Source organism: Natrix helvetica, assembly GCF_964273705.1.
Source record: "Natrix helvetica genome assembly, chromosome: 4".
NCBI lineage: Eukaryota > Metazoa > Chordata > Lepidosauria > Squamata > Natricidae > Natrix > Natrix helvetica.
The window spans coordinates 3,237,330-3,263,106 of NC_138550.1; the positions used below are offsets into that span (position 1 = coordinate 3,237,330).

The 25,777-nt window shown below is 46.3% G+C and overlaps 1 protein-coding gene across 2 annotated transcripts in view; it reads left to right on the forward strand.

Annotated features, from left to right (window-relative positions):
• Nucleotides 1–25,777, forward strand: part of LOC309392000 (glycerophosphodiester phosphodiesterase domain-containing protein 5-like) — a 125,342-nt gene that overhangs the window by 44,064 nt on the left and 55,501 nt on the right. For both annotated transcript variants that reach the window (XM_081952878.1, XM_081952879.1), the window contains exon 2: nt 2,654–2,828. In XM_081952878.1, coding sequence (XP_081809004.1) covers nt 2,712–2,828 — 117 coding nt within the window. In that variant the 5' untranslated portion in view covers nt 2,654–2,711. The remainder of the gene's footprint in view (nt 1–2,653; nt 2,829–25,777) is intronic.

The following is a 25,777-nucleotide window of genomic DNA, read 5'->3' on the forward strand; positions in this document are numbered from 1 at the left end:
TTTCTTTCTCTCTCTCTCTTTCCCCCCCTCTCTCTGTCTCTCTCTTTCGCTCTTTCAGTCTCTCGCTTTCTCTGTCTCTTTCTCTCTCATTCACTTGGTCTCCTTCTCATTGTCTCTCTCTTTCTCACTTTCTCTCTCTTTCTCATTGTCTCTCACACACACTTTCTCTTTCTCTCATTCTCTCTCTCTCTTTCCTTCTCTCTTTCTCTCTTTCTCTTACATCCTCTCTTTCTCTCTCTCTCTCTCTTTGTCTCTCTGTCTTTTCCTCTTTCCTCTCTCTTTTTCTGTCTCTTTCACTCTTTCTGTCTCTCACTTTCTCTGTCTCTTTTTCTCACCCACTTTGTCTCCTTCTCATTGTCTCTCACTTTCTCACTTTCTCTTTATCTTTCTCATTGTCTCTCTCACACACTTTCTTTCTCTCATTGTCTCTCTCTCACACACATACTTTCTCTTTCTCTCGCCTCTCTCTTTCTCTGTTTCTCTCATTCTCTCTCTCTCCCTCCCTCCCTCCCTCCCTCCCCGTTCGTCCTCCTCCTCCTCCTCCTCCTCCTCCTCCCTGGGTGCCCATTGCAAAAGGTGAATAATTCATTTCTCCCTGTCCTGCTTCCTGTTTTATTTCTGCGCCTGTAATGCTCACCAGCCGAGGCCTGAATCATTCATAAGCTTTCCTCCCAGAGCTGCAGGGAGCTGGGCTCAGCGCTCTTCCCCCAAACTGGAGAGGTTTGAGATATGTGGGAAGTGGTTTGTAACACAGCCGATCCATGTCCACGAACGTGGAAGGGAAAACATTAGATCCTCTCTGTTTCTGCACTTAACAGCCCTCGCCTTCCCATTTCCTCGGAGACCATAAACGATTAGGAGAGGACTTTTAAGCCACTACAGGCAGTCCTCGACTTACGACCACTCGCTTAACAACCATTTGAATATACGACGGACCCTGAGCAAAGGGAGGCGTCTCAGTCTGACGGCCACCTTCCTACCCCTATGGTCACGTTATCCCATTTCTAGGAATCGGCAACCAGTCTGCATTAATGGCTACAGTCATCCGACTGCAATTTGGGGAGGAAAACCCCTGCATTCTATATCAGGGGTCTTCAACCTTGGCAACTTTAAGACTGGTGGTCTTCCACCAGTCTTAAAGTTGCCAAGGTTGGAGACAGACCCCTGATCTATATGGCAAGAGTTTAGAATAGTATAGAATGACAGAGTTGGAAGGGACCTTGGAGGTCTTCTAGTCCAACCCCCTGCTCAAGCAGGAGACCCTACACCACTTCAGACAAATGGTTATCCAACGTCTTCTTAAAAACGTTAAGTTTTGGAGCATTCACAACTTCTGGTGGCAAGTCGTTCCACTGATTCATTGTTCTAGCTATCAGGAAATTTCTCCTCAGTTCTAGGTTGCTTCTCTCCTTGATTAGTTTCCACCCATTGCTTCTTGTTCTACCCTCAGGTGCCTTAGAGAATAGTTTGACTCCCTCTTCTTTGTGGCAACCCCTGAGATATTGGAAGACTGCTATCATGTCTCCCCTAGTCCTTCTTTCTCTTAAGCTAAACATACCCAGTTCCTGCAACCGTTCTTCATATGTTTCAGCCTCCAGTCCCCTAATCCTCTTTGTTGCTCTTCTCTGCACTCTTTGTAGAGTCTCCAGATCTTTTCTACATTGTGGTGACCAGAACTGAATGCAGTATTCCAAGTGTGGCCTTACCAAGGCCTTGTAAAGTGGTATTAACATTTCCCGTGATCTTGATTCTATCCCTCTGTGACCACGGAAGTTGAATTCCATCTTGGCTGGCTGGGGAATTCTGGGAGCTGAATTCCATCTTGGCTAGCTGAGGAATTCTGGGAGCTGAATTCCATCTTGGCTGGCTGGGGAATTCTGGGAGCTGAATTCCATCTTGGCTGGCTGGGGAATTCTGGGAGCTGAATTCCATCTTGGCTAGCTGAGGAATTCTGGGAGCTGAATTCCATCTTGGCTAGCTGAGGAATTCTGGGAGCTGAATTCCATCTTGGCTGGCTGGGGAATTCTGGGAGCTGAATTCCATCTTGGCTGGCTGGGGAATTCTGGGAGCTGAATTCCATCTTGGCTAGCTGAGGAATTCTGGGAGCTGAATTCCATCTTGGCTAGCTGAGGAATTCTGGGAGCTGAATTCCATCTTGGCTGGCTGGGGAATTCTGGGAGCTGAATTCCATCTTGGCTGGCTGGGGAATTCTGGGAGCTGAATTCCATCTTGGCTGGCTGGGGAATTCTGGGAGCTGAATTCCATCTTGGCTAGCTGAGGAATTCTGGGAGTTGAAGTCCATCTTGGCTAGCTGAGGAATTCTGGGAGCTGAATTCCATCTTGGCTGGCTGGGGAATTCTGGGAGCTGAATTCCATCTTGGCTGGCTGGGGAATTCTGGGAGCTGAATTCCATCTTGGCTAGCTGAGGAATTCTGGGAGTTGAAGGCCATCTTGGCTAGCTGAGGAATTCTGGGAGTTGAAGGCCATCTTGGCTAGCTGAGGAATTCTGGGAGTTGAAGTCCATCTTGGCTGGCTGGGGAATTTTGGGAGTTGAAGTCCTCCCATCTTCATGGTTGGAGTCCTTTGACAGATGAAAAATGGTGGTACCTTCATGAGATGTTTCTCCTAACCAAGTTCTTCTTCCTTTCTGCAGGGGTCTCGCCAAGCCCTGATGGACATCTGATTCTTTGCAACCAGCCAGCTGGGAGAGCATGGTTAAACACCAGCCACTGCAATATTACGAGCCCCAGTTGTGTTTGTCATGCCTGACGGGAATTTATGGATGCCGGTGGAAGCGATACCAGCGGTCACATGATGACACCACCAAGGTGAGTCATCGGCGGGCCAGGATGGCCATTTTGAATAGGATCTGAGATTTGATAATGAAGCCTCAGGACCTGGATTGCAGATTCTTACAACCTGGGACAAGAAGCTGGATTGCAATCAATCTTCTTGTCAATATGGCTGTCTCTTCCAGTTGGATATTTTACAGAAATTCAGGTAGTCCTCGGCCAGCTGAGCTAGTGACAGACTCTGATAGTGAGGAAGTTGGGGAGGATCATGGGCCAGGCCTGGAGTCTGGGGGAGGCTCTGATGGGGGCTCTGTGTCGGAGGCAGAGAGGGGGCCAGGGCCGTATGGCAATTATTAGCTGTCTTCAGAGTCAGACATCAGTGAGGCAGAAGAACAGTTGGAGCCTGTTCCCAGTGTGCGCATGCGCAGAGTTCCCAGATGAAGGGAACAGCTAAGGAACAGGGGTCGACTTGGGAGTAAGGCCAGAGGTGGATGATGAATGGCCCCTCCCAGAGGAAATAAAAGAGGAGCGACAGGGGAGTGGAGTTTGCAGGAGGCCATTAGTTCGCTTCATTGGTTCGTAACTCTCCGAAGAGAAGTTGTGATCTTTTAGCTTTTTGAATTTCTTGTGTGAATGGTATGTAGACTTTGCTTACCTCTATGTGCCTGTTGATGGCTGATTTCACTGAAGTTGTAGAGACATGAGGTCCTCGCTTAATGACAGTGGGATTTCTGGAGCTGACCTTGCTAAGTTACATGGTCACTTTGGGGTTTCTTTTTTTTTTTTTTTGTATTAACGACCACCTTTTAAGCAACAGAGTTTCTGGTCATAATTAGCATTGTTAAAGAGGAATGCCTGTAGTTTTTTTAACAGGGATATAAGTGACCGATCACAAAGCAATAGAAATGTCCCCAATTATCAGCAAAAATCTTATTTGTTATTTTTTTTTCCCAAATTTCCTTTTGCACATCTGAGAATTGTATTGGTTTTAAAAATGGAATTTGTTGTTTTGAGACATTTTGTCCTAGAGTATCCTAAGTGTTTCTTTAGATTGGTAACTTTAAGGTGGGTAGACTTCAACTCCCAGAATTCCCCAGGCTGGCTGGGGAATTCTGGGAGTTGAAGTCCAACCATCTTAAAAGTTGTCAAATTTGAGAAAAACCCTGCCTGGGATGATCAAAAGTTTACTCTTGGTTAATGATAGTTATCAGAAGAACGATTGAAGCAAGTTTTTGTGCCCAAAGCTATAACATTCCCTGAATTGTTATCTTGAATCACTGATTCTGTTTGGCTTACCATAATTTGTTAATTTCTTCTTGCTTTTAGCCCCAAAACCTCCCTTATATTTGATGCAAAACCTTTCAAAATTAGGAGAATCTAAATTTGGGTTTTAAAACAGCAAATGATCAGAAATGTTATTTGCAGGAGGCTAAAAACTGGAGCAAGGTTTATTTTAATAGAAGGAAGAGTTGGAAAACTTTGTTATTTTTTTTAAATAAACAGTTCAAGGGTTCTCTATTCTCTCGATGCCTCTTTATACATGCTGGATTTAATTAATATTTCAAGAGATCAGCAAGGAGATAGCGCAGCTGTCTCTTCTCCTGCATCTCAATTTATAGCGGTAATAAGAGGACAATCTACATAGCCAGTCATTTTTCCACACTGGAGAAGGAAATTGCAGCTTGCAAAAGCTGACACTTTTGAATAAATTGTGTTAGTTGGAAAAGGCATTCGCAGATTCCTAATTTTAGTAGACTAACGGCTCTCCTCCTGCGACCTCTTGTGCTAAATCGTTCAGGAGGCGCACTTCCAGAAGTGGAGTTTTTCAGAGCTATTTAGAATCGAAAAAGAAAAATTCAGATTTCAAAGTTGGCACTCAGAAACCTGTATTTTCCCTTTTGATCCCAAATAGACACATAATCTAATCTTAACTTTTGGTATAAGATGCTTTTACACCCCATTAGTTGCTGTAATAAATGTGCAACTCATATTTTTAACCTGCTGTAAGGCTGGATAGGGAATTCTGGGAGTTGAAGTCCATCTGCGTTTGCTGGGGAATTCTGGGAATTGAAGTCCCTCTATACTGGCTGGGAAATTCTAAGAATTGAGCTCTATTATGTATACTGATTGGGGAATTCTGGGAGTTGAAGTCCTTCTATACTATCTGGGGAATTCTGGGAGAAGACATCCATCTGTTGGCTGGGGAAATTTTGGGCATTGAAGCCTACCTATGCTGGATGGGGGATTGTAGGAATTGCAATCCATTTAATTACTGGCTGTGGAATTCTGGGAGTTGAAGTCCATCTCTGAGAGACAGTTTGGTGCATCAGGCTTCAAAGCGGAACACAGGTGAGTTCTAGTCCCACCTTAGGCACAAAAGCCAGCTTGGTGACTTTGGGTCAGTCACCAGGAGACAGTAAATTCTAGTCCCACTTTAGGCATGAAAACTTTGTGGGTGACTTTGGGTCAATCACCAGGAGATGGTGAGTTCTAGTCCCACTTTAAGCATGAAAACTTTGTGGGTGACTTTGGGTCAATCATCGGGAGACAGTGAGTTCTAGTTCCATTTTAGGCATGAAAGTCGCCTGGGTGACTTTGGGTCAGTCACCAGGAGACAGTAAATTCTAGTCCCACTTTAGGCATGAAAACTTTGTGGGTTACTTTGGGTCAATCACCAGGAGACAGTGAGTTCTAGTCCCACTTTAGGCATGAAAACTTTGTGGGTGACTTTGGGTCAATCACTGGGAGATAGTGAGTTCTAGTTCTTCCTGAGACATAAAAAGCCCACCTCACAAGGTTGTTGTTTGGGGGGAAATCGGAGGGGGAAGGCCTGTTGGATATGTTCACGCCCTCGAGTTAGGCAGGATGCAAATAAATCAAATATACGCTGGCTGTGGAATTCTGGGAATTGAAGTCCATACATTTTAAATTTGCTGAGGCTAAGAAACACAACTCCAGGGAATGTGGCCGATGGAAGGAGAGAGAAAAGGCCTTTTGTGGTTGCCTGTGATGCACAACATGCTTTCTCTGAACATGCTCCAAAGGAAGCCCCTGGAGAAAAGCAGCGTGAGGGGAGCAGTGGAGAGAAAAGGTGGCCTTTGGTGCCATGGATTACCAGGAAGATGCCTCCATGACTCTTAACATCTGTGCAGGAACTTCTGAATGAAGCTACCAGGCTCCACACCGGAGCCCTAGGAAGCAAACTCCCACTTTGTTGTGTCTTTGTTGTGAAGCGCCGCCATTTGCAAGCCTCCGGTTTCCAGCGGAGGTGCCAAGCTGTCAGTCCTCAGTTTGACGCCGGCTGGCAAAGCTGGCATCAAGTCAAAACGTGAACTGGGGAACCGAGAAATAAAGTCCACCTTGCAAATGCTGTGCCCGCAGCTCTACACGACGGGCAGCCAAAAAGATGGCATCCTGTGAATTTGTGTTTATGCCTACTTAAGCTTAGCTTTCGGTTCTCACCCGGCGTTAGACAAGAGCTGTTAGGTTTTTATCTCTGGGGATTGGATTTCGGATCCTGATAACGAGAGTCCCAGTGTCAGGTGTATTGATTAGAATTCTTTAATTAGAAGAATAAAATGCATCTCGGTATGTTTTCCTCAACTTTTCAAAGGAGAGAACCCCTGGGTAAAGAACCAGATTTCTGGAAATCGGTGACAAGATGCCATTGGGAAGCATGGAATGGAATTCTTTATTGGCCAAGTGTGGTTGGACACAGAAGGAATGTATCTTTGGCACATATGCTCTCAGTGTACATAAAGAAAAATAAAATACATTCATCAAGAATCATAAGAATCATTTTCCCCCCAAAGCCATCACTCTGCTAAACAAATAATTCCCTCCCCACTGTCAAACCATTCACTAAGGCTGCGTTACTATTCCTATTAGTCTTCCCATCCTTCCTATCTCCCATCTCCTCCCACTTTTGACTGCAGGACGGTAACTTTGTCGCTTGTATCCTTATGATTTATATTGATATTGATGGTTTCCTGATTGCTTATTTGTACCCAATGACTATCATCAAGTGTTGTACCTTAGGATTCTTGACGAATGTATCTTTTCTTTTTATGGACACTGAGAGCATCTGCACCAAAGACAAATTCCTTGTGTGTCCAATCACACTTGGCCAATAAAGATTATTCTATTCTATTCTATTAATTTAATTCATATTCTATTCTATCCTATTCTATATTCCTATTCTACATTCTTACTGTACTCTACTTATTCTATCTATTCCTATTCCACTCTACTCTACTCTCCTATTCTATTCTATTCTGTTCTGTTCTACTCTACTCTCTTATTCTATTCTACTCTACTCTCTTATTCTATTCTACTCTACTCTCTTATTCTACTCTACTCTACTCTACTCTACTCTCTTATTCTATTCTACTCTACTCTCTTATTCTATTCTACTTTAATCTCTTATTCTACTCTACCCTAATCTCTTATTCTACTCTACTCTCTTATTCTATTCTACTCTACTCTCTTATTCTACTCTACTCTACTCTCTTATTCTATTCTACTCTACTCTCTTATTCTATTCTACTCTACTCTCTTATTCTACTCTACTCTACTCTACTCTACTCTTATTCTATTCTACTCTACTCTCTTATTCTATTCTACTTTAATCTCTTATTCTACTCTACCCTAATCTCTTATTCTACTCTACTCTCTTATTCTATTCTACTCTACTCTCTTATTCTATTCTACTCTACTCTCTTATTCTATTCTACTCTACTCTCTTATTCTATTCTACTCTACTCTCTTATTCTACTCTACTCTACTCTACTCTACTCTCTTATTCTACTCTACTCTCTTATTCTATTCTACTTTAATCTCTTATTCTACTCTACCCTAATCTCTTATTCTACTCTACTCTCTTATTCTATTCTACTCTACTCTACTCTCTTATTCTACTCTACTCTACTCTCTTATTCTACTCTACTCTCTTATTCTATTCTACTCTACTCTCTTATTCTATTCTACTCTACTCTCTTATTCTACTCTACTCTACTCTCTTATTCTATTCTACTCTACTCTCTTATTCTATTCTACTCTACTCTCTTATTCTACTCTACTCTACTCTACTCTCTTATTCTATTCTACTCTACTCTCTTATTCTATTCTACTCTACTCTCTTATTCTATTCTACTTTAATCTCTTATTCTACTCTACCCTAATCTCTTATTCTACTCTACTCTCTTATTCTATTCTACTCTACTCTCTTATTCTACTCTACCCTAATCTCTTATTCTACTCTACTCTCTTATTCTATTCTACTCTACTCTCTTATTCTACTCTACTCTACTCTACTCTCTTATTCTACTCTACTCTACTCTCTTATTCTACTCTACTCTACTCTCTTATTCTATTCTACTCTACTCTCTTATTCTATTCTACTTTAATCTCTTATTCTACTCTACCCTAATCTCTTATTCTACTCTACTCTCTTATTCTATTCTACTCTACTCTCTTATTCTATTCTACTCTACTCTATTCTCTTATTCTACTCTACTCTACTATCTTATTGTATTCTATTCTAATCTACTCTACTCTCTTATTCTATTCTATTCTCCTCTACTACACTGTCTTATTCTACTCTACTCTACTCTACTCTCCCTTACTCTCTTATTCTACTCTACTCTACTCTGTTCTTTTATTCTTCGCTGGTCAAGAACCACGTTTTGGACCCACATTGTAGCTCCATATATGCCTCCAGGGGAAACCTATTTTTTTTAAAAACTGTGTCTTTTGTAAAAAGAAGCGTGGAGGCAACTTTGTTTTGTGTAACTGGCTTTTTGTTTGTTTGTACAACCTGTTACAATTAGCGACCAAGATCTGAACAAAAACGCTTCAAACATTTCCTACAGTCCGTCTAACAGGGGGAAAGCCTCGTTTGGCAGGATAATTCACCGCTGTCTGGGAAAGCCGTTAATGATTTAATTAAAATGGTTTTTCCAACGGGCAACACAGCTTGCTGGGCATTTTCTGTATTTGCTGCTGCGGTTTGCTGGCTGTACGGCCCTTTTTCTCACACTCCCACACCAATACATGCACAACCCACACAAACACTTGTGGCACAAGGAAGGCCGTCTTCCGTGTCATCAACACTTCACTGGAGAATGTCAGTTGTGAGTCGCCCACAAGGAGACTTCTCTTTAATTCTAGTCAGAGAAGTGTCCGAATTTTGATCACGTGACCACGGATGCTGCAATGGTCCTTAAGTGTGAAAACCGGTCGTAAGTCACTTTTTTCAGTGCTGAAACACTGGACCAGTCACTAAACGGGTGGTTGTAAGTCAAGGACTTCCTGTCTCTGGACGTATGGCGCAGCTGAGCAGCCTTTCCAGTGGTGTAGAAAGTGAGACGGAGGCGGGTGAAGGGTGCCCGATGGGCAAAATTATAAAGATGCCAAACTGGTTCACATTTTTCTCTCTCGGGCAAAACATTTTTTTTCTTTCGGGCTTTATTTAAAACTAGTTGAACATCACTTATACATTAAAAGTGGGTCCCGACAAATAAGGCATCCAATGCAAGAAGTTGTCCATCGATAAAAAAATAAACAAAAAGTCAATTTTAAGACTGTGAATGAACCACTTTGGGAAGGTTTACTCCTTGTGATCTTCTGTCTTTTATAATCCTCCTATGAGCCAACTTTATTAAATCAGATTTGACATTCCCTGTTTTATCTCCATTTATCTCCAAACAAGACAGACACTGACTCCAACGGATAATTACTACTGCAGAAAAAACAATTGCTACCAACATGCCTTCCCTTGAGGATCTGTATACTGCACGAGTCTCAAAGAGGGCCGTGAAAATATTTACAGGCCCCTCGTATCCTGGACATAAACTGTTTCAACTCCTAGTCTGTAATCTTTCCCTCTGGAAATCCATTCCTACTCCCACCCCATTCCAAGGGTCTTCACCCCAAATTGTATAGCTCAAAGTCTATAGAGATTCAATACAATACAATACAATAGTAGAGTTGGAAGGGACCTTGAAGGTCTTCTAGTCCAACCCCCTGCCTAGGCAGGAAACCCTATACCGTTTCAGACGGATGGCTATCCAACATCTTCTTAAAGGCTTCCAGTGTTGGGGCATTCACAACTTCTGGAGGTTGGAGATTCTCCATCATCCAGGTCAGGGTTGTCCCAAAGGTGCTTTTTTCAGGAGGCAACTAGACTTTCTGGTTTTTGCTTTGAAGACACTTCTCATCCAAGAAGCTTCTTCAGCTCCGACTGGATGGTGGGGGATGGAAGGATGTATACTCCTTGCAGACAGCTGGTCCTTTGCATCCTTTGAGAGGGTCCTTGAGGCCACTTGGAGGTTTCTCTGTGTCCTCGGGGTCCCCTGAGTGGGGCAAATGGTTCCTGTAGTCTGCCATTTTTCCCTCTGGAAATCCATTCCTACTCCCACCCCATTCCAAGGGTCTTCACCCCAAATTTTATAGCTAAAAAGTCTGTAGAGATTCTCCGTCATCCAGATCACAGTTGTCCCAAAGATGCTTTTTCAGGAGGACTGAAAACTGGACTTCCTTCTTTTTTTCTTTTGAAGCCGTTTCGCTTCTCATCCAAGAAGCTTCTTCAGCTCTGACTGGATAAAAATCCTTCCCTTCCCTTGCCATCCAGTCAGAACTGAAGAAGCTTCCACGATGAGAAGCGAAACGTCTTCCAAAGAAAAAACCAGAATGTCCAGTCGCCTCTTGGGGGGGGGGGGGGAAGCACCTTTGATTTACTTCACCAGTGTTTCCCTGAGAAATTTGGAGCTAAATTTTTTTGGTCGTAAGTGGAGGTTACAGACGCAGGGAACGAAAGCAAAGTGAGGATGGCGCCAGGGGGAAATCTCAAGCCCCCCTCCCTCCCTTTTGCCTCCTGTTCTAAAAATGGCCCTCGGATGCTGATGGGGAAGATAAGATTTTGCATATTTTAAAGCTCAGCACAACATTTGGCACCAGCAAATAATTTGGCAGCCCTCCCGCTTTAAGTTTAGACGTGCAGGGAGGCGGCGAAGGGGAAGGGGAGGGTTGGATGGTTGAGCGAATCTTCTCCCCGGAATAAAGATGTCGAGGTGGGTTATTTATACCTGGGGCTGTCAGCCAAAACACCTTCCTTGCCTTCTGTTTTTGACTCTGCCCTTCCCGTGCCAGAAATATACCAGCTGGGATAAATCCCCCCTGTATTATTAATATACACCCTGAGATTCATCACTGTAGGGATTCAAATCAATCCAGAATCTCTTTTTCCTCCCAAAGTTCTGAGGATGACAATGTTATCCATTCAGTTATCCCCAAATTCTTTGTTGTTAGTTGCAAAGTCGTGTCCAACCCATCGCGACCCCATGGACCATATTCCTCCAGGCCTTCCTGTCCTCTACCATCCTCTGGAGTCCATTTAAGATCACACTGAATGCTATGGTGACTCCATCCAATTGCCTCCTTCTCTGCCGTCCTCTTCTTCTTCTGCCCTCCATCGTTCCCAGCATGAGGCTCTTCTCCAGGGAGTCCTTCCTTCTCATTAGGTGGCCAAAGTCTCTGAGTTTCCTCTTCAGGATCCGGCCTTCTAAGGAGCAGTCAGGGTTGATCTCCTCTAGGACAGACCGGTTGGATGGCCTGGCAGTCCAAGGGACTCAATGCAGGAGTCTTCTTCTCCAGCACCAGAGTTCAAAGGCCTCCATTCTTTGGCCCTCAGCCTTCCTTATGGTCCAACCTTCACAGCCATCCATTGCAACTGGGAAAACCATAGCCTTGACTAGAAGCACTTTTATTGGCAGGGTGATGTCTCTGCTTTTTATTATGCTGTCTAGATTTGCCATCGCTTTCCTCCCCAGGAGCAAGCGTCTTTTGATTTCTTGGCTGCAGTCCCCATCTGCGGTGATCTTGGAGCCCAGGAAAATCAAATTGGTCACTACCTCCATTTCTTCCCCATCTATTTGCCAGGAATTGAGAGGGCCAGATGCCATGATCTTAATTTTCTGAACGTTGAGTCTCAAGCCAACTTTCGCCCTCTCCTCCTTCACCTACTGTACATCTTTAGTTCCTCTTCACTTCCTGCCGTCAGAAATTCTAGCAATTGCTAAAAATGTTTTGATGTGCCTTTAGGGCAGGGTTTTTCAGAAGAACACAACGATAGAGTTGGAAGGGACCTTGGAGGTCTTCTAGTCCAACCCCCTGCTCAAGCAGGAGACCCTATCATCTCAGACAAATGACTGCCCAACCTCTTCTTAAAAACCTTCCGTGATGGTACACCTGGAGGCAAGGCCTTCCACCGATTACAGAAAGTTCTCAACTTATGACCACAATGTTGCCCCAAAATTACTGTTGGTGAGTGAGACTATAGTTCAGTGAGTTTTGCCCCCTTTGTGGCCACAATGTTTAAGTGAATCACGGCAGTCGTTAAGTAAATAAGGCTGTTGTTAAGTGACTCAGGCTTCCCCGTTCACTTTGCTGGTTACAAAAGGAGATCACTTGACCCCGGTGGCTGCAATCGTCATAAATACGAGTCGGTTGCCCAGCATCCGAATTTTGATCCCGTGACCTATGGGGAAGGCCGCAACGGTCGTAAGTGCGAAAAACAGCATTAGCTGTTTTGTAATCTCCCTCAGGTCTTCGGAGCTCCAGCGGGATCTGTGCGCCCTTCCTAATTTAAAAAGCCACTTATCTGGAAGGGACAAGGGTCTCCTGCTTGAGCCGGGGGTTGGACTAGTCCAGGGGTGTCCAAACTTGAGAACTTTAAGACTTGTGGACTTCAACTCCCAGAATTCCCCAGCCAGCCATGCTGGCTGGGGAATTCTGGGAATTGAAGTCCACAAGTCTTAAAGTTCTCAAGTTTAGACACCCCTGGACTAGAGGACCTCTAAGGTCCCTTCCAACTCAGTTACTCTGAACGACTTGCCTCCAGGAGCTGTGGGCGCTTCAACATTGGAGGTTTTTAAGAAGAGACAGGATAGCCACTGGTCTGGAGTGTTACAGGGCAGGGATGGCTAAGCTTTTTTGTGGCTGTGTGCCAAAAGCACAGATGTAATATAAAGCATGCGTGACCCCATCCCGTGCACCCCTGACCAGCACATGCGTGTGGCCCCTGCTCTCCCTTCCTGCGCATACGCCCCCCCCCCCGCTCATTTTTGGCTTCCAGGTTGGTGCTGGATGCTTTCCAGGCACAAAACGGGTGCAGGGGGGGGGCTCATGTGCCCCCCCCATGCCCCATTTTAGGCCTGAACCAACCTGGAAGCAAAAACGTGGCGTGGGGCGCTGCACAGGGCCCCAAAATGCAATGCGAGAGCCCCCTGCGCATGCACTCTGGTCTTCCATGCATGCACGCATGTGTGCCCTGCAGAAATCCAAAGACCAGCTGGCCGACAGAAGGCCCGTGGGCATGCACGGGAGAGTTGGGCTGCGGCGACGGTTATAGGGTCTCCTGCTCAAGTATGGGGCTGGACTAGAAGACCTCCGAGCCCTCCCAGCTCTATTCCGATTGATAGATTAAATCCTGCAGCCCCCATCCTGCTTATTCTTGAATAAGCTGCAGGGCCTCAAGAATTGCTATCTGCCTTTGCAACACGAGACACGATTGTCCTTTGAAGATGTCCCTTTTCTTCCTCCCCCCCCCCAAAAAAAAAACCTGGGGGAGGCACTTGGCATCTGGGATTGAAGTGGTGCGAAGGAGATAATAGTACATTTCGACAATACATACCAGCTGAGCTCATTTTGTGGGGGCGTCAAGGTGTTTTGCTTCATTGTTCACCAGTTGCTCTCCGCTTCGGGTTTGTGTGGGTTGTAGAGAAGGGAGGGGGGTTGGGGGCTGGCTGGGAGAATTGGGGAGGGGGAAGCTCAATGGCTTCCTTGTTCAAATTTGGGGGTTTGCGTGGAGTGGGTGGGAGTGGGCTGGGGGATCAGGGACAAGGACATAGGCAAAAAGTCTTCAGCAAAATTTGCACCTGTTATTGCTCTTCGTAGGATGTTTTCTCCGCAGGTGTACGGCCGTGATGGCGAAACTATGGCACACATGCCAGAGGTGGCACACAGAGCCCTCTCTCTGGGCACACGCGCCTTCACCAGCTGCTCTTCTAGTTTCCAGGTGTGTACATGTGCAATGGCCAGAGCCGGAGCACCAGAAAACGGCCAGAAAATGACCCCAAAAATGACAAAAAACAGGCTGTTTTTTGGGCTGTTCTTGGGCCGTTTTCAGGCTGTTTTTCATGCCGTTTTCAGGGCGTTTTTGTCCCACAAAGGAGCCCGAAAACATGCAAAAATGGCCTCAAAATGCCCCCAAATATTACAAAATTCAGGCCGTTTTGTGGACTGTTTTGGGGCTGTTTTTCATGCCATTTTCAGGGCGTTTTTGAGGTGTTTTTGTCTCACAAAAGAGCCCGAAAATACAAAAAAAATGGCTCAGAAAACAGCCAGAAAGCAGCCTGAAAACATCCCAAAATCAGTCCAAAAACCAGCCTGTTTTTTGCCATTTTGGGGGTCATTTTCTAGCCATTTTCTGGCACTCCGTCTCTGGCTGGTGCACATGTGCACCCTGGAAACCAGAAGAGCAGCTGGCGACGGTGCACATGCCCACAGAGAGAGCTCTGCGTGCCACCTCTAGCATGCGTGCCATAGGTTCCAGGCCATTTTCCAGGCCGTTTCCAGACTGTTTTCTGTGTTGTTTTCAGGTCTTTTTTTGAGGTGTTTTTGGCCCGAAAAAGAGCTCGAAACATCTAAAAAATGGTCCAAAAGTGCCCCAAAACGGGCACAAAACTGGCATTCATGTGCTGGCCAGCTGCTCTTCAAGTTTCTGGTGCTCTGGTGGACGCAGGCAACTTCTGGTTTGGGCACACGGTGCCGAAAAGGTTCCCCATTGCTGGTATAGGGTCTCCTACCTGTGCAGGGGTTGGACTAGAAGACCTCCAAGGTCCCTTCCAATTCTGTTATTTCTTTTGTTTTGGTTATTGTTGGGGGTGGGCTGAAAACCAGAGATGGCAGGCTCAGCTTTGAGGGGGCGGATGCATTCGAGGGTGGGGAAAAAACGGCCCACACGGAAAAAAAATACGCTCCAATTTTTTTTACATTTGTCAACTTAAGGACCAATTAACCCCCAAATTCTGCCACCTTTCCTCCCTCCCTGTTTTTCTGTTTCCCTCCCTCCCCACATTCCTTCCTTCTTTCCTTCCTGCCTCCCTCCCTCCTTCCCTGTTTTCCTCCCTCCTTTCCTCCGTGTTTCCCTCCCTCTGTCCCTCCATCCCTGTATTCCTTTCTTGCTTCCTCTCTCCCTCCATCATTCCATATTTCCCTCCCTGTATTCCTTCCTTCTTTCCTTCCTTCCTCCCTCTGTCCCTGTTTTCCTCCCTCCCTGTATTCCTTCCTTCTTTCCTTCCTTCCTCCCTCTGTCCCTGTTTTCCTCCCTCCCTCCCTGTATTCCTTCATTCCTCTCTCCCTTCTTTCCTGCATGTTTCCCTTCTCTCCCTGTTTCCCTTCCTTCCTTCCCTGATTCCTTCCTTCCTTCCTCCCTCTCTCCCTGTTTTCCTTCCTTCTTTCCTTCCTTCCTCTCTCCCTCCTTTCCTTGGTGTTTCCCACTCTCTCTCCCTGTTTTCCTCCTTCCCTCCCTGTATTTCTTCCTTCCTTCTTCCCTCTCTCCCTCTTTTCCTCCGTCTCTCCCTGTATTCCATCCTTCCTTCCACCTTCTCTCCCTCTTTTCCTTCCTTCCTCCTTCCCTCCCTCCCTGTTCCCTCCCTCCGTCCCTTTATTCCTTCCTTACTTCCTTCCTCTCTCCCTCCATCGTTCCATATTTTCCTCTCTCCCTCCCTCCTTCACTCTCTCTTCCACCAGGCAGCTGGAACTCAAATGCCGACACTGTGAAATATGTTCCTGTGATAAAAAGGATGGGGGGGGGGCTTGTTGTGTACTGGGGGGGGGGCTCACCCCATCTGCAAAAGACACCCAGCTGCACCCAAAGGCCGGCGGAGACGCTGACAGAAAAACAATAGAAGAAATTAAATCCAGTCCGATGCAGATTTTCTTCCTTGGGGGTGTGTGGGGGAAACCACCCCAGAAAGAAATCCGTTACATAAGAACCGCCGGGTGGGAAATAACTCGGGGGGCTTCAGCTGGCATGAAAAAGAATCGCAGCGGAAGTTGGCATGTAGCAAATGAGTAAAAACACTACGTCTGATCGGATACGGTGGTAAAATGGATGCCCCCCTCGCTGGTTTTGAAGGTTTGGGGGCAGCCATTTGTCTGAAACGGTGCAGGGCCCTCGTGGCTAACTTTTTTGTCCTTGCATGTCAAAAGTTTAACCCTAACCCACACCCAGCCTCCTGGGGCCAAAAATGGGGCGTGGTGAGTATGCCGCAACCTGCACTCCCCCCCCCCCATCCCCTGTGCGCGATCCTCCAGCTCTCTCCCAGCGCATGTGCTCGCGTCTCCCGCATGACCGGCAGAGATCCAAAAATCAGCTGGCCAGCAGGCGGCTGGGTGGCGGCTCGAGTGCCCATTACGAAATAGTCACAGTTACCACTATTTTTCACGCTTATGAACTATTTTTCACATTTACGACCATTGGCAGCATCCCCGTGGTCACGTGATCAAAATTCACCTGCTTGGCCACTGGCATGTACTTACGACGGCTGCAGTGCCCCTGATCCATGTTTGCGGCCGTCTGACAAGCAACGTCAGCGGGGAAGTCAGATTCACTTAACAACTGTGTTACTAACAGCTGTGGTGAACTTTGCTCCGTTTTACGACTTTTTTTGCCACTGTCGTTTTGCGAAGCACTGCGGTTCTTAGTAGCCCAGTTGTTAATATGAATCCGGCTTCCCCTATTGACGTTGCTTGTCAACAAAAGTGTCAGGGTTCCAAATAGCATCCAGAAGTAAATCAGAGTCCGAGGCAAAGGATTCCCCAAAGTTCCAATTGATGAAGAGAGCCATGTTGGCACATCTGGGAAAACCCAAATCTGAAAGCTTCCCAGTTTCCCCCACCCAGTTGAAAGTTTAAGATCTTGCCCCAACACCCACAAGTCCATCCCATGGCCCAATCTTCCACTGCCACGCTGGCAGCTTCCACCCATCCAGTTCCAGTCAGGCGTAGAGGTGCAAAGACAAAGGATGACCTTGGCTTTCTAGAAAGAATGTTGTTATGGCTACATATCGTCTAACTCCGTACAATCCCCCCTCCCATTTTCCCACAATAGAAAATGCATAGTGGAATAATGGAAAATGTGGCAGGCCAAAGATCCAAAAGCAAAGATGGCTGCAGGCCTGACAAAAAGGGGATCAGGGACACTGCAACAGTCATAAGTACATGCCAGTTGCCAAGCCTCTGCATTTTGCTCATGTTGTGGCCTCCCAATCAGAGGAGGAGGAGGAGGCGTGGGAGTCAGGGCCAGCATCAGGGCAAACTCCGAGGGGGCAGAGGGAATGGAGCTGGCAGAGATGGGGGCGGAGCCAGGAGCCGTCCGTCAGCCCTCAGATGGAGCATCAACAGCCCCAGGTCTGGAGGTGGGTGATGAGGAAGAGGAGGAATAGCTGGGTCCAGTGCCTGACGCGCAGATGCACAGAGGAGAGGAGAGGAGAGCCGTGGAAATCTATGGGCCGGTCCTTGGGACGGAAGAGCCACTGCTGCTAGCGAAACCCCACCCTAGCTCTGGGGATAAAAGGCAGGGGGCAGATGAATAGCTGTGGCAGACAACTATCCATCTTCCGGACAGATGGAATTGTTAGCCTGCGAGAGAAACTTTTTGCGGGGGCTGCCGGCGTTCCTAATAAAGGAATCTTTTGAGTTCACGTCAGAGGATTTGTCGTGTTTGGGGAGCTGGGTCAGAACATGTTACGTGACCACGGGAATGCGACACCGGTCGTAAGTGTGAAAAATCAGCCATAAGTCACTTTTTCAGGGCTACTGTAACAACAGATGGTTGCTCAACCACCAAGCAAGAAATAACTTCTTAGCAAAGAAAAGATCTGACCTAACCGGAGAATTTTCCTTAAAAGCAAATTCCTCCATCCAGAAAATTAGGTCCCGTCCCCCCCTAATGCCTACAGGGAAGAAACAGTTAACTTCCCATTTTGTCTCTTTGGATAATCCCAATAATTAGCAATATCCTATCCTCCCCTCTCCAATTGAGGCTATTTATAGATTTAAAATGGGGACAACAACAAGGCACGTTGAAGGCAATGTTGCATTTAACGTCAGTCACAGCTCTGGAACGTGTATTTTAAACTGATTCATGCAAAGAGGGGGGCTTCCTATCTGCACCCTCACTGCAGATTTGAAAAGAAAACTGCATTGATCAGAGCTGGTTAATGAAGAAAAGGCTTGTACGGGCAGTCCTCGACTTGCGACAGTTCATTTAGTGACCGTTTGAAGTTACAACGGCACCGGAAAAGGTGACTTGGGACTCTTTTTCACACTTACGAACTTTGTTAGCATCCTCATGATTGTGTGTTCAAAATTCAGATGCTTGGCAACTGCCTCGTACTTACGACCATTGCTGTGTCCCGGGGAATCATGCAGTCCCCTTTTGCGACCGTCCGGCAAGCAAAGTCAAGGGGGAAGCCAGATTCACTTAACGGCCGTGTTACTAATTTAACAACTGCGGTGATTCACTTAACAAAGGTGGCCAGAAAAGTCAGAAAATGGGGCAAAAACTCACTTAACAACTTTATCACAAAGACTTTGGGCTCAATTGTTGTAAGTTGAGGACTACCCGTATTTACGACGCCTGCAGTGTCTTTGGGGTCATGTGATCCCTCCCAACAAGCCAACACAGACTCACTGAACAACCGTGGTCCTAACTTTCAACAATTGCAATGATTCACCTAACCACAGTGGCCAGAAAGGTCGTAAAATGGGACACAACTGACTTAACAAATGTCTCACCGAGCAACGAAAAATTTTGGGCTCAGTTGTGATTGTGAGGAACCCCCTGTAGTCCACAAATCGACCTACCACGGATTTGTATAAAAGTATTACTCCGGTGGCTAAGACGTTAAGCTTGTCGATCAGAAAGGTCGGTGGTTCGAATCCCTAGCGCCGCGTAACGGAGTGAGCTCCCGTGACTTGTCCCAGCTTCTGCCACCCTAGCAGTTCGAAAGCACGTAAAAATGCAAGTAGAAAAATAGGCACCACCTTTGGTGGGAAGGGAGCAGCGTTCCATGTGCCTTTGGCGTTGAGTCATGCCGGCCACATGAACACGGAGACGTCTTCGGACAGCACTGGCTCTTTGGCTTTGAAACGGAGATGAGCAGCGCCTCCTAGAGTCGGGAACGACTGGCACATATGGGCGAGGGAAACCTTTAACTTCACCTTATTACTACGGCAGCTGTTTTATTCGTTTTGTAGGCATCCCTAGCATAAAACCGGCTTTTCCTCCCAGCTGCTACACAACTCACACAACACTTTCATTCAACTAACCACAAAAACCGCAATAATTTTTGTTCCCTGGATAGCTCCAGGCAGCTCTCAGACTCCATCAATGTGACTGGAAAGCAGAAATAAAACCAGGATGGGCTGTTTTACTCCCTCCTTCCTCCCCAAGATTGTGTTCCAGGCTGTTACTCCCCCCCCCCCCCCCCGTGTTTGTCAAGGTTGTGTTCCAAAGCTTGTACGCTTTTGACACTTCCTTGATGCGCGATATTAATTGTAGCTTGCAGCCTCGTTGACAAATAGATGCAGAGCTTCGTTTTTCGGGGATGGGAATAACATTCAGTCTTCCTCTGCTCTTCCTAGCTAGCTGTCAGGATTTGAATCTGGAGCCACGGCCTCTGTGCTTTGCCGCAGGTCGGTTGTGCGATCTGCTTTGTCAAGGTGGAGCTGTCACAGGAAACTTCTCCCGCAGTTGTGGGGCTGCCTAAGGCCATGTATCTTGTCCATTCCATAGTCCCCATTTTGTCGGAGGCTCCTTTATAGACAAATCTCCTGGAATTTCATATCAAGGATTTTTATTACGACGGTTGCTTCGCTTTTCTGGTTTCCTTCCTTCCTGCTGTAAAATGCCAATGAATATCATTTTTATTTAAAATTTATTGTTACTTTAACACCCCGCCTTTCGGCATCGGGGTAGATCCGCACCAGGCTGACAGTGATAAAACAAAATGCCAAGTTTAATAAAGAGGTAAATGTCGAGCTGGTTTGGTCTAGCGGTTTAAGGCGCCGGGCTAGAAAACAGGAGGTGATGAGTTCAGGTCCTGCCTTAGCCATAAAAGACAGCTGGGTGACTTTGGGCCAGTCACCAGGAGACTGGGAGTTCTAGTCCCTCCTTAGGCATGAAAGCCGGCTGGGTGATTTTAAGCCAAACACCAGGAGACTGGGAGTTCTTGTCCCGCCTTAGGTCTGAAACACAGTTGAGTGACTTTGGGCCAATCACCAGGAGACTGGGAGTTCCAGTCCCACCTTAGGTATGAAAGCCGACTGGGTGACTTTGGGCCAATCACCAGGAGACTGGGAGTTCTAGTTCCACCTTAGGCATGAACGTTTCTCTCAGCCCAGTCTACCTGCCAGGGTGGTTGTTATGGGAAAATACGTGTGTTCTACGACCTTCCTTGCCACATTTGTTAAGTGAATCACAGCAACTGCTCAGTTAGCAGCACGGTTGTTGAGTGAATCTGGCTTCCCCATTGATAGAATTTCGCCAACGGGCATCACGTGACACCTCCCCACCACCACCACCACCACCGGGACTCTGCAGTCAACGTAGATGATGTGAGCTTCGGCTGCTTCTTGTGGCCGTGAGTTCCAGAGGCCTGGCTGAGTGGGCCAGTGGGGAAAAAATCCCTCTTCTCTTCCTACTTAGCTTCGTTGCGGGTCTCTTTGGACGCTGGGATGGGATGGTGGATCTCCATCGCCTTCCCCCAACCTTCCTCTGCCGTTCTGGATGCCTTCTGCGTTTCTTCTCCTTCTTCCGCTCTGGCATTCTGCAGAAGGGCCCTGGACTCGGCCCTCGGCCCCCTCCGCTGACGGGATCCCTCCGGAGGTCAGCCGGCCGTTCTGCTTCAGCGCCCGTCTGTCAGGAGGTGTCAAGCGTCACAACCCCGGAGGCTGCTTGGATGAGCTGTCTCTTCCTTCACGATTGCTCTTTCAGCCTCTTTGACTCGGGTTTTTTGCTCCCTCTCAGCAGACATGGGCCCTCCCTCCCTCCTTCCTTTCTTTCTTTCTTTCCTCCCTCCCTCCTTCCTTTCCTCCCTCCTCCCTCCCTCCCTCCCTTCTTTCCTTCCTTCCTTCCTTCCTTCCTTTCTTTCTTTCTTTCTTTCTTTCTTTCTTTCTTTCTTTCTTATCTCCCTCCCTCCTCCCTCCCTTCTTCCTTCCTTCTTTCCTTCTGTCCTTCTCTTTCTTTCCTTTCTTCCTTTCCTCCCTCCCTCCTTCTTTCCTCTCTCCCTTCTTCCTTCCTTCTTTTTTCTTTCTTTCTTTCCTTCCTTCTTTCCCCTTCTTCCCTCCCTCCCTTCTTCCTTCCTTTCTTCCTTCCTCCCTTTCCTCCCTCCCTCCCTTGTTACTTCCTCCCTCCTTCCTTCTTTCTTTCTTTCCTTCCTACCCTCCCCCTTTCTTCCATCCCTCCCTCCTTTCCTTCCTCCTTTCCTTCCTTCTTTCTTTCCTCCCTCCCTCCCTCCTTCCTCATATTTATGACGGAAGCATTGTCCCAGGGTCACCTGATCCCCTTTTGCGATCTTCTGACAAACAAAGTCCATGGGGGAAGCCAGATTCACTTAACGACCGTGTTAACTGACTTAACACTGCAGCGATTCCCTTAACATCAGGCAGGAAAGGTCGTAAAATGGAGCAAACCTCACTTGGCAAATGTCTCGCTTACAGGCAGCAGCAGAAATTTTGGCCTCTGCCGTGGTTGTACGTTGAGGACTACCTGTACAATAGTTCATTTAGTGACCGTTCAAAATTACAAGAGCATGGAAAAAGTGACTTAGGATCACACTTACGACCGTTGCAACAATCCCTCATAGTCACGCGATGAAAATTCAGACGCTTGGCCATTGATTCATATTTATGACCGTCATAGCTTCCTGGGGTCACATGATCCACCTTTTGTGACCTTCTGACCAGGACAGCCAATGGGGGGAGATAGATTCGCTTAACAACCGTGTGAGTAACTTAACGGCGGCGGTGATTCCCTTAACAATTCTGGCAAGAGAAATATTTCTGCTGGGAATTCTACCTGAAATTTACAATAAAGAGAACGGATATTTAACCGTTCATGGATTAACCGCAGCTAGAATTGTATTTGCACAACTTTGGAAAAGTGGAGAGATTCCTATGGATGAGAAGCTGATAAGGAAAATATTAGAATGTGCAGAAATGAACAGATTAACATTAGCAATTAAGGAAAAAGAGCAAACTGAATATTATATGATTTGGGAAGTATTTTACCAATGGTTGGAGAGGGGGGGGAAAGGAATTTGGAAATGAAGAAAGCTAAAAAGATAAGTAGATAATACACTTAGATAAAGATATAAAAAGGTTAGTATGTGTATGTTAAGAATAAGGATGCTTAATGTTGATACATTATTATTAGAAGATAGTAAGAAGAAAAAGGGAGAGTTTTATAATGTTTTTAAATGCTCAATATATTATAATACTAAACTTAGGGAAATAATGTTAATATGAATGTGAAAGATGTGGCAAAAGAGGAACGATGTTGCACACAGAGGTTTGTACCCAGACGACACACGGCATAAGGAAAGATGGAATGTTTGTTTTTGTAATTGAAAAACAATAAAACTTTTAAAAAAAACCACAACTCTGGCAAAATTCATGTAAGAGACGTCTCGCTTCGCCACACAAATTCTGAGCCTCAATTGTGGACGTAAGTCGAAGACCTGCCTTGTAAATTACGAGGAAGAGGCAAAAATCTACAAAAATCTGGCTGTTGGCATAGAAATCTTTTTTAGCGTGTAAAAAAATAAATAGTCTTATTCATCAGATGAAACCCTTCGGTGGTTAAGTGGGAAGCAAGAGGAGGAATTTTGTGACTCATGGAATTAAGCTGTCATGTCAGCATCTCTCCTAGCACCCGGCAGAGATCAAAAAGGAGGAATAATCGTTTTGCAAACTCCGCTTCAGATGTCTGACGCCCTCTCAGAATGCCTTTCAAACATGCGCGCGTGGGGGGGAGGTGCCTGTATGCCCATAGTCCTCGGCGTACGACCACAATGGAGCCCAGACTTTAGGTTGCTGCGGGAGGACATTTGCTAAGGGAATGTTTTTGTCCCGTTTTACGACCTTTCTCGCTGCGTTTCGTTAAGGGAATCGCTGCGGCGGTTAAATGAGTAACAGGGTCGTTAAGCGAGCCAGGCTTCCCTGTTGACTTTTGGTTGGCAGAAGGTCGCAAAAAGAGGATCACGTGACCCACAACCCACCCGGGATGCTGCAACAGCCATAAATCAGAGTCAGTTCTCGAGCATCTGAATGTAAACCCCGAGACTGTGGGGAATCGTAAGTGTGAGAAATGGTCATATGTCATTTTTTTCCCCGTGCCGTTGTAATTTTGAATGGTCATTAAATGAAGAGTTGTAAGTCGAGGACTGGCTGAAAATTGGAGCGGTTTTACTGAAAATCAGAAGTAGCTTCCTTTTGGGGGGGGGGGAACCGTCTTAAAACAGAGTCACTTTAATGCCTAAGGTGGGACTAGAACTCCCCGTCTCCTGGTCCAGAGTCACGCAGTTGGGTTTCATGCCTGAGGCCTGAGTATTCCTCGACCCTTGGAAGCAGTGGGCAGGGGTGTGTGTGTGAAAGCGTGTGTGTGTGTGTGAGAGAGAGAGAGAGAGAGAGAGAGAGAGAGAGAGAGAGAGAGAGAAAGTTAAAGAGGGAGAGAATGTAAGAGAAAGAGAGACTATGAGAGAGACAGACAGACACAGACACAGACAGAGAAAGACAATGAGAGAGAGAAATAATGAGAAAGAAAAAGACAATGAGAAAGAGAAGACAATGAGAGAAAGAGTTAGAGAGGAAGAAAGAGTGAGTGAGAGAGAGACAGAGACAATGAGAGATATGAGTGAGAAAGAGACAAAGAGAGTGAAGAGATAATGAGAGAGAAAGAGTGAGAGTGAGAAAGACAGAGAAAGAGAGAATGAGTGAGAAAGTTAGAGAGGGAGAGAGAGAAGGAGGGAGAGAAAAAGAGTGAGAAAGAGACAATGAGAGAGTTAGAATGAGAAAGAGAGGGGGAGAGAAAGAGAGAGAGAGAATGAGAGTGAGAGTGAAAGAGTGAGAAAGAGACAATGAGAGAGTTAGAGGGAATGAGAGAGAAAGAGAATGGGAGAGAGAATGAATGAATATAATAAAGCAGCTAAAATCAGATTCATTGTACATTTTGGAGGATGGAAGGATGTCAGCCTGAACTCCTTCCCATCCTCCCCATCTCTTCTCCATGCTTTTGCTTGCCTGCTTGATATGTGATTGATGGGGCAGCTTCCTCTGGGCAGGAGGTTCATTTTATGACCTAAATAAATCACATTAAATAGCACATTGTCGGAAAACATTTCGGGGAGGGAAAGAAAATTGTATCCTCCTTCTGAACATGACTTGGGTAAAAGAAGATGGATTGAAATCTCTCTCAAGCAGGCAATCCATATCAGCAGCTGCAGTTGTATTACAAGGTATCTGGGGAGTCCTTGACATATGACCGTCATAAAGCCTGTCCATTACGGAAGGATTGCAAATCAGGTCAGCAACCCATTTTTACGACCTTTTTTTTGTGCTGGTTGGTAAAAGAAACCTTTCTTTGCTCTGGTGCAGTTTGGCTGACCTTCCAGGTTTCAACAAAACCGTCGTAAAATGAAGTCACGTGACCACGGATGTTGAAAACGGGCACTAAGTGTGACACTGTTGCTGTGCACCCAAAGTGCAGTCACGTGACTAGGGAGAGCCAGGGTGTAACTCCCTTTTTTGCAGGGAGATTGCAACTTTGGTGATAATAATAATTTGAATAGAGATGGAAGGGACCTTGGAGGTCTTCTAGTCCAGCCTGCTGCTCAAGTAGGGGACCCTATACCGTTTCAGACATAGTGGCTGTCCAGTCTCTTCTTAAAAACCTCCAGTGATACTGCTATGGGTAATCCTCGATTTACGACCACAGTCGAGGCCAGAATTCATGTTGCTGAGTAAAAATTTTGCAAAGTGAGCCATCTATCTATCTATCATCTATCTATCTATCTATCTATCTATCTATCTATCTATCTATCTATCTATCTATCTTCATTCATCCATCATCTATCATCTATCATATGAGCCATAGTGGCACAGTGGTTAGAGTGCAGCACTGCAGCTGCTTCTGCTGCCTGCCTGCAATTTGGCAGTTCGAATCCCACCAGGCTCCAGGTTGACTCAGCTTTCCGTCCTTCCGAGGTGGGTCAAATGAGGACCCAGATTGTTGGGGACAAGAGAGGCTGACTCTGTAAACCGCTTAGAGAGGGCTGTAAAAGCACTGTGAAGCGGTATATAAGTCTAAGGGCTACTGCTATAAAGTGAAATTTGCCCCGTTTTACAACTTTTCTTGCCCCCGTTGTTAAAGGAATCACTCGAGTTATTGAACTAGTAACATGGTTGTTAAGTGAATCAGACTTCCCCATTGCTTGTCAGAAGGCCGCAGAAGGGGAACGTGTGACCCCCGGGTCACTGCAATTGTCATAAGTATATGCATAAGGGGCATGATGGCTCAGTGGCGAAGATGCCGCGTAACGGAGTGAGCTCCCGTGACTTGTCCCAGTTTCTGCCAACCTAGCAGTTCGGAAGCACGTAAAAAATGCAAGTAGAAAAATAGGAACCACCTTTGGTGGGAAGGAAACAGCGTTCCGTGCACCTTCGGCGTTGAGTCATGCCGGCCACATGACCACGGAGACGTCTTTGGACAGCGCTGGCTCTTTGGCTTTGAAATGGAGATGAGCACCGCCCCCTAGAGCCAGGAACGACTAGCACATATGTGCGAGGGGATCGTGTCCTGCCCCATACATCCCTGCGGCCCATTCGCTCACACAGAGAGGGCCTTCTCCGGGTGCCGTCCT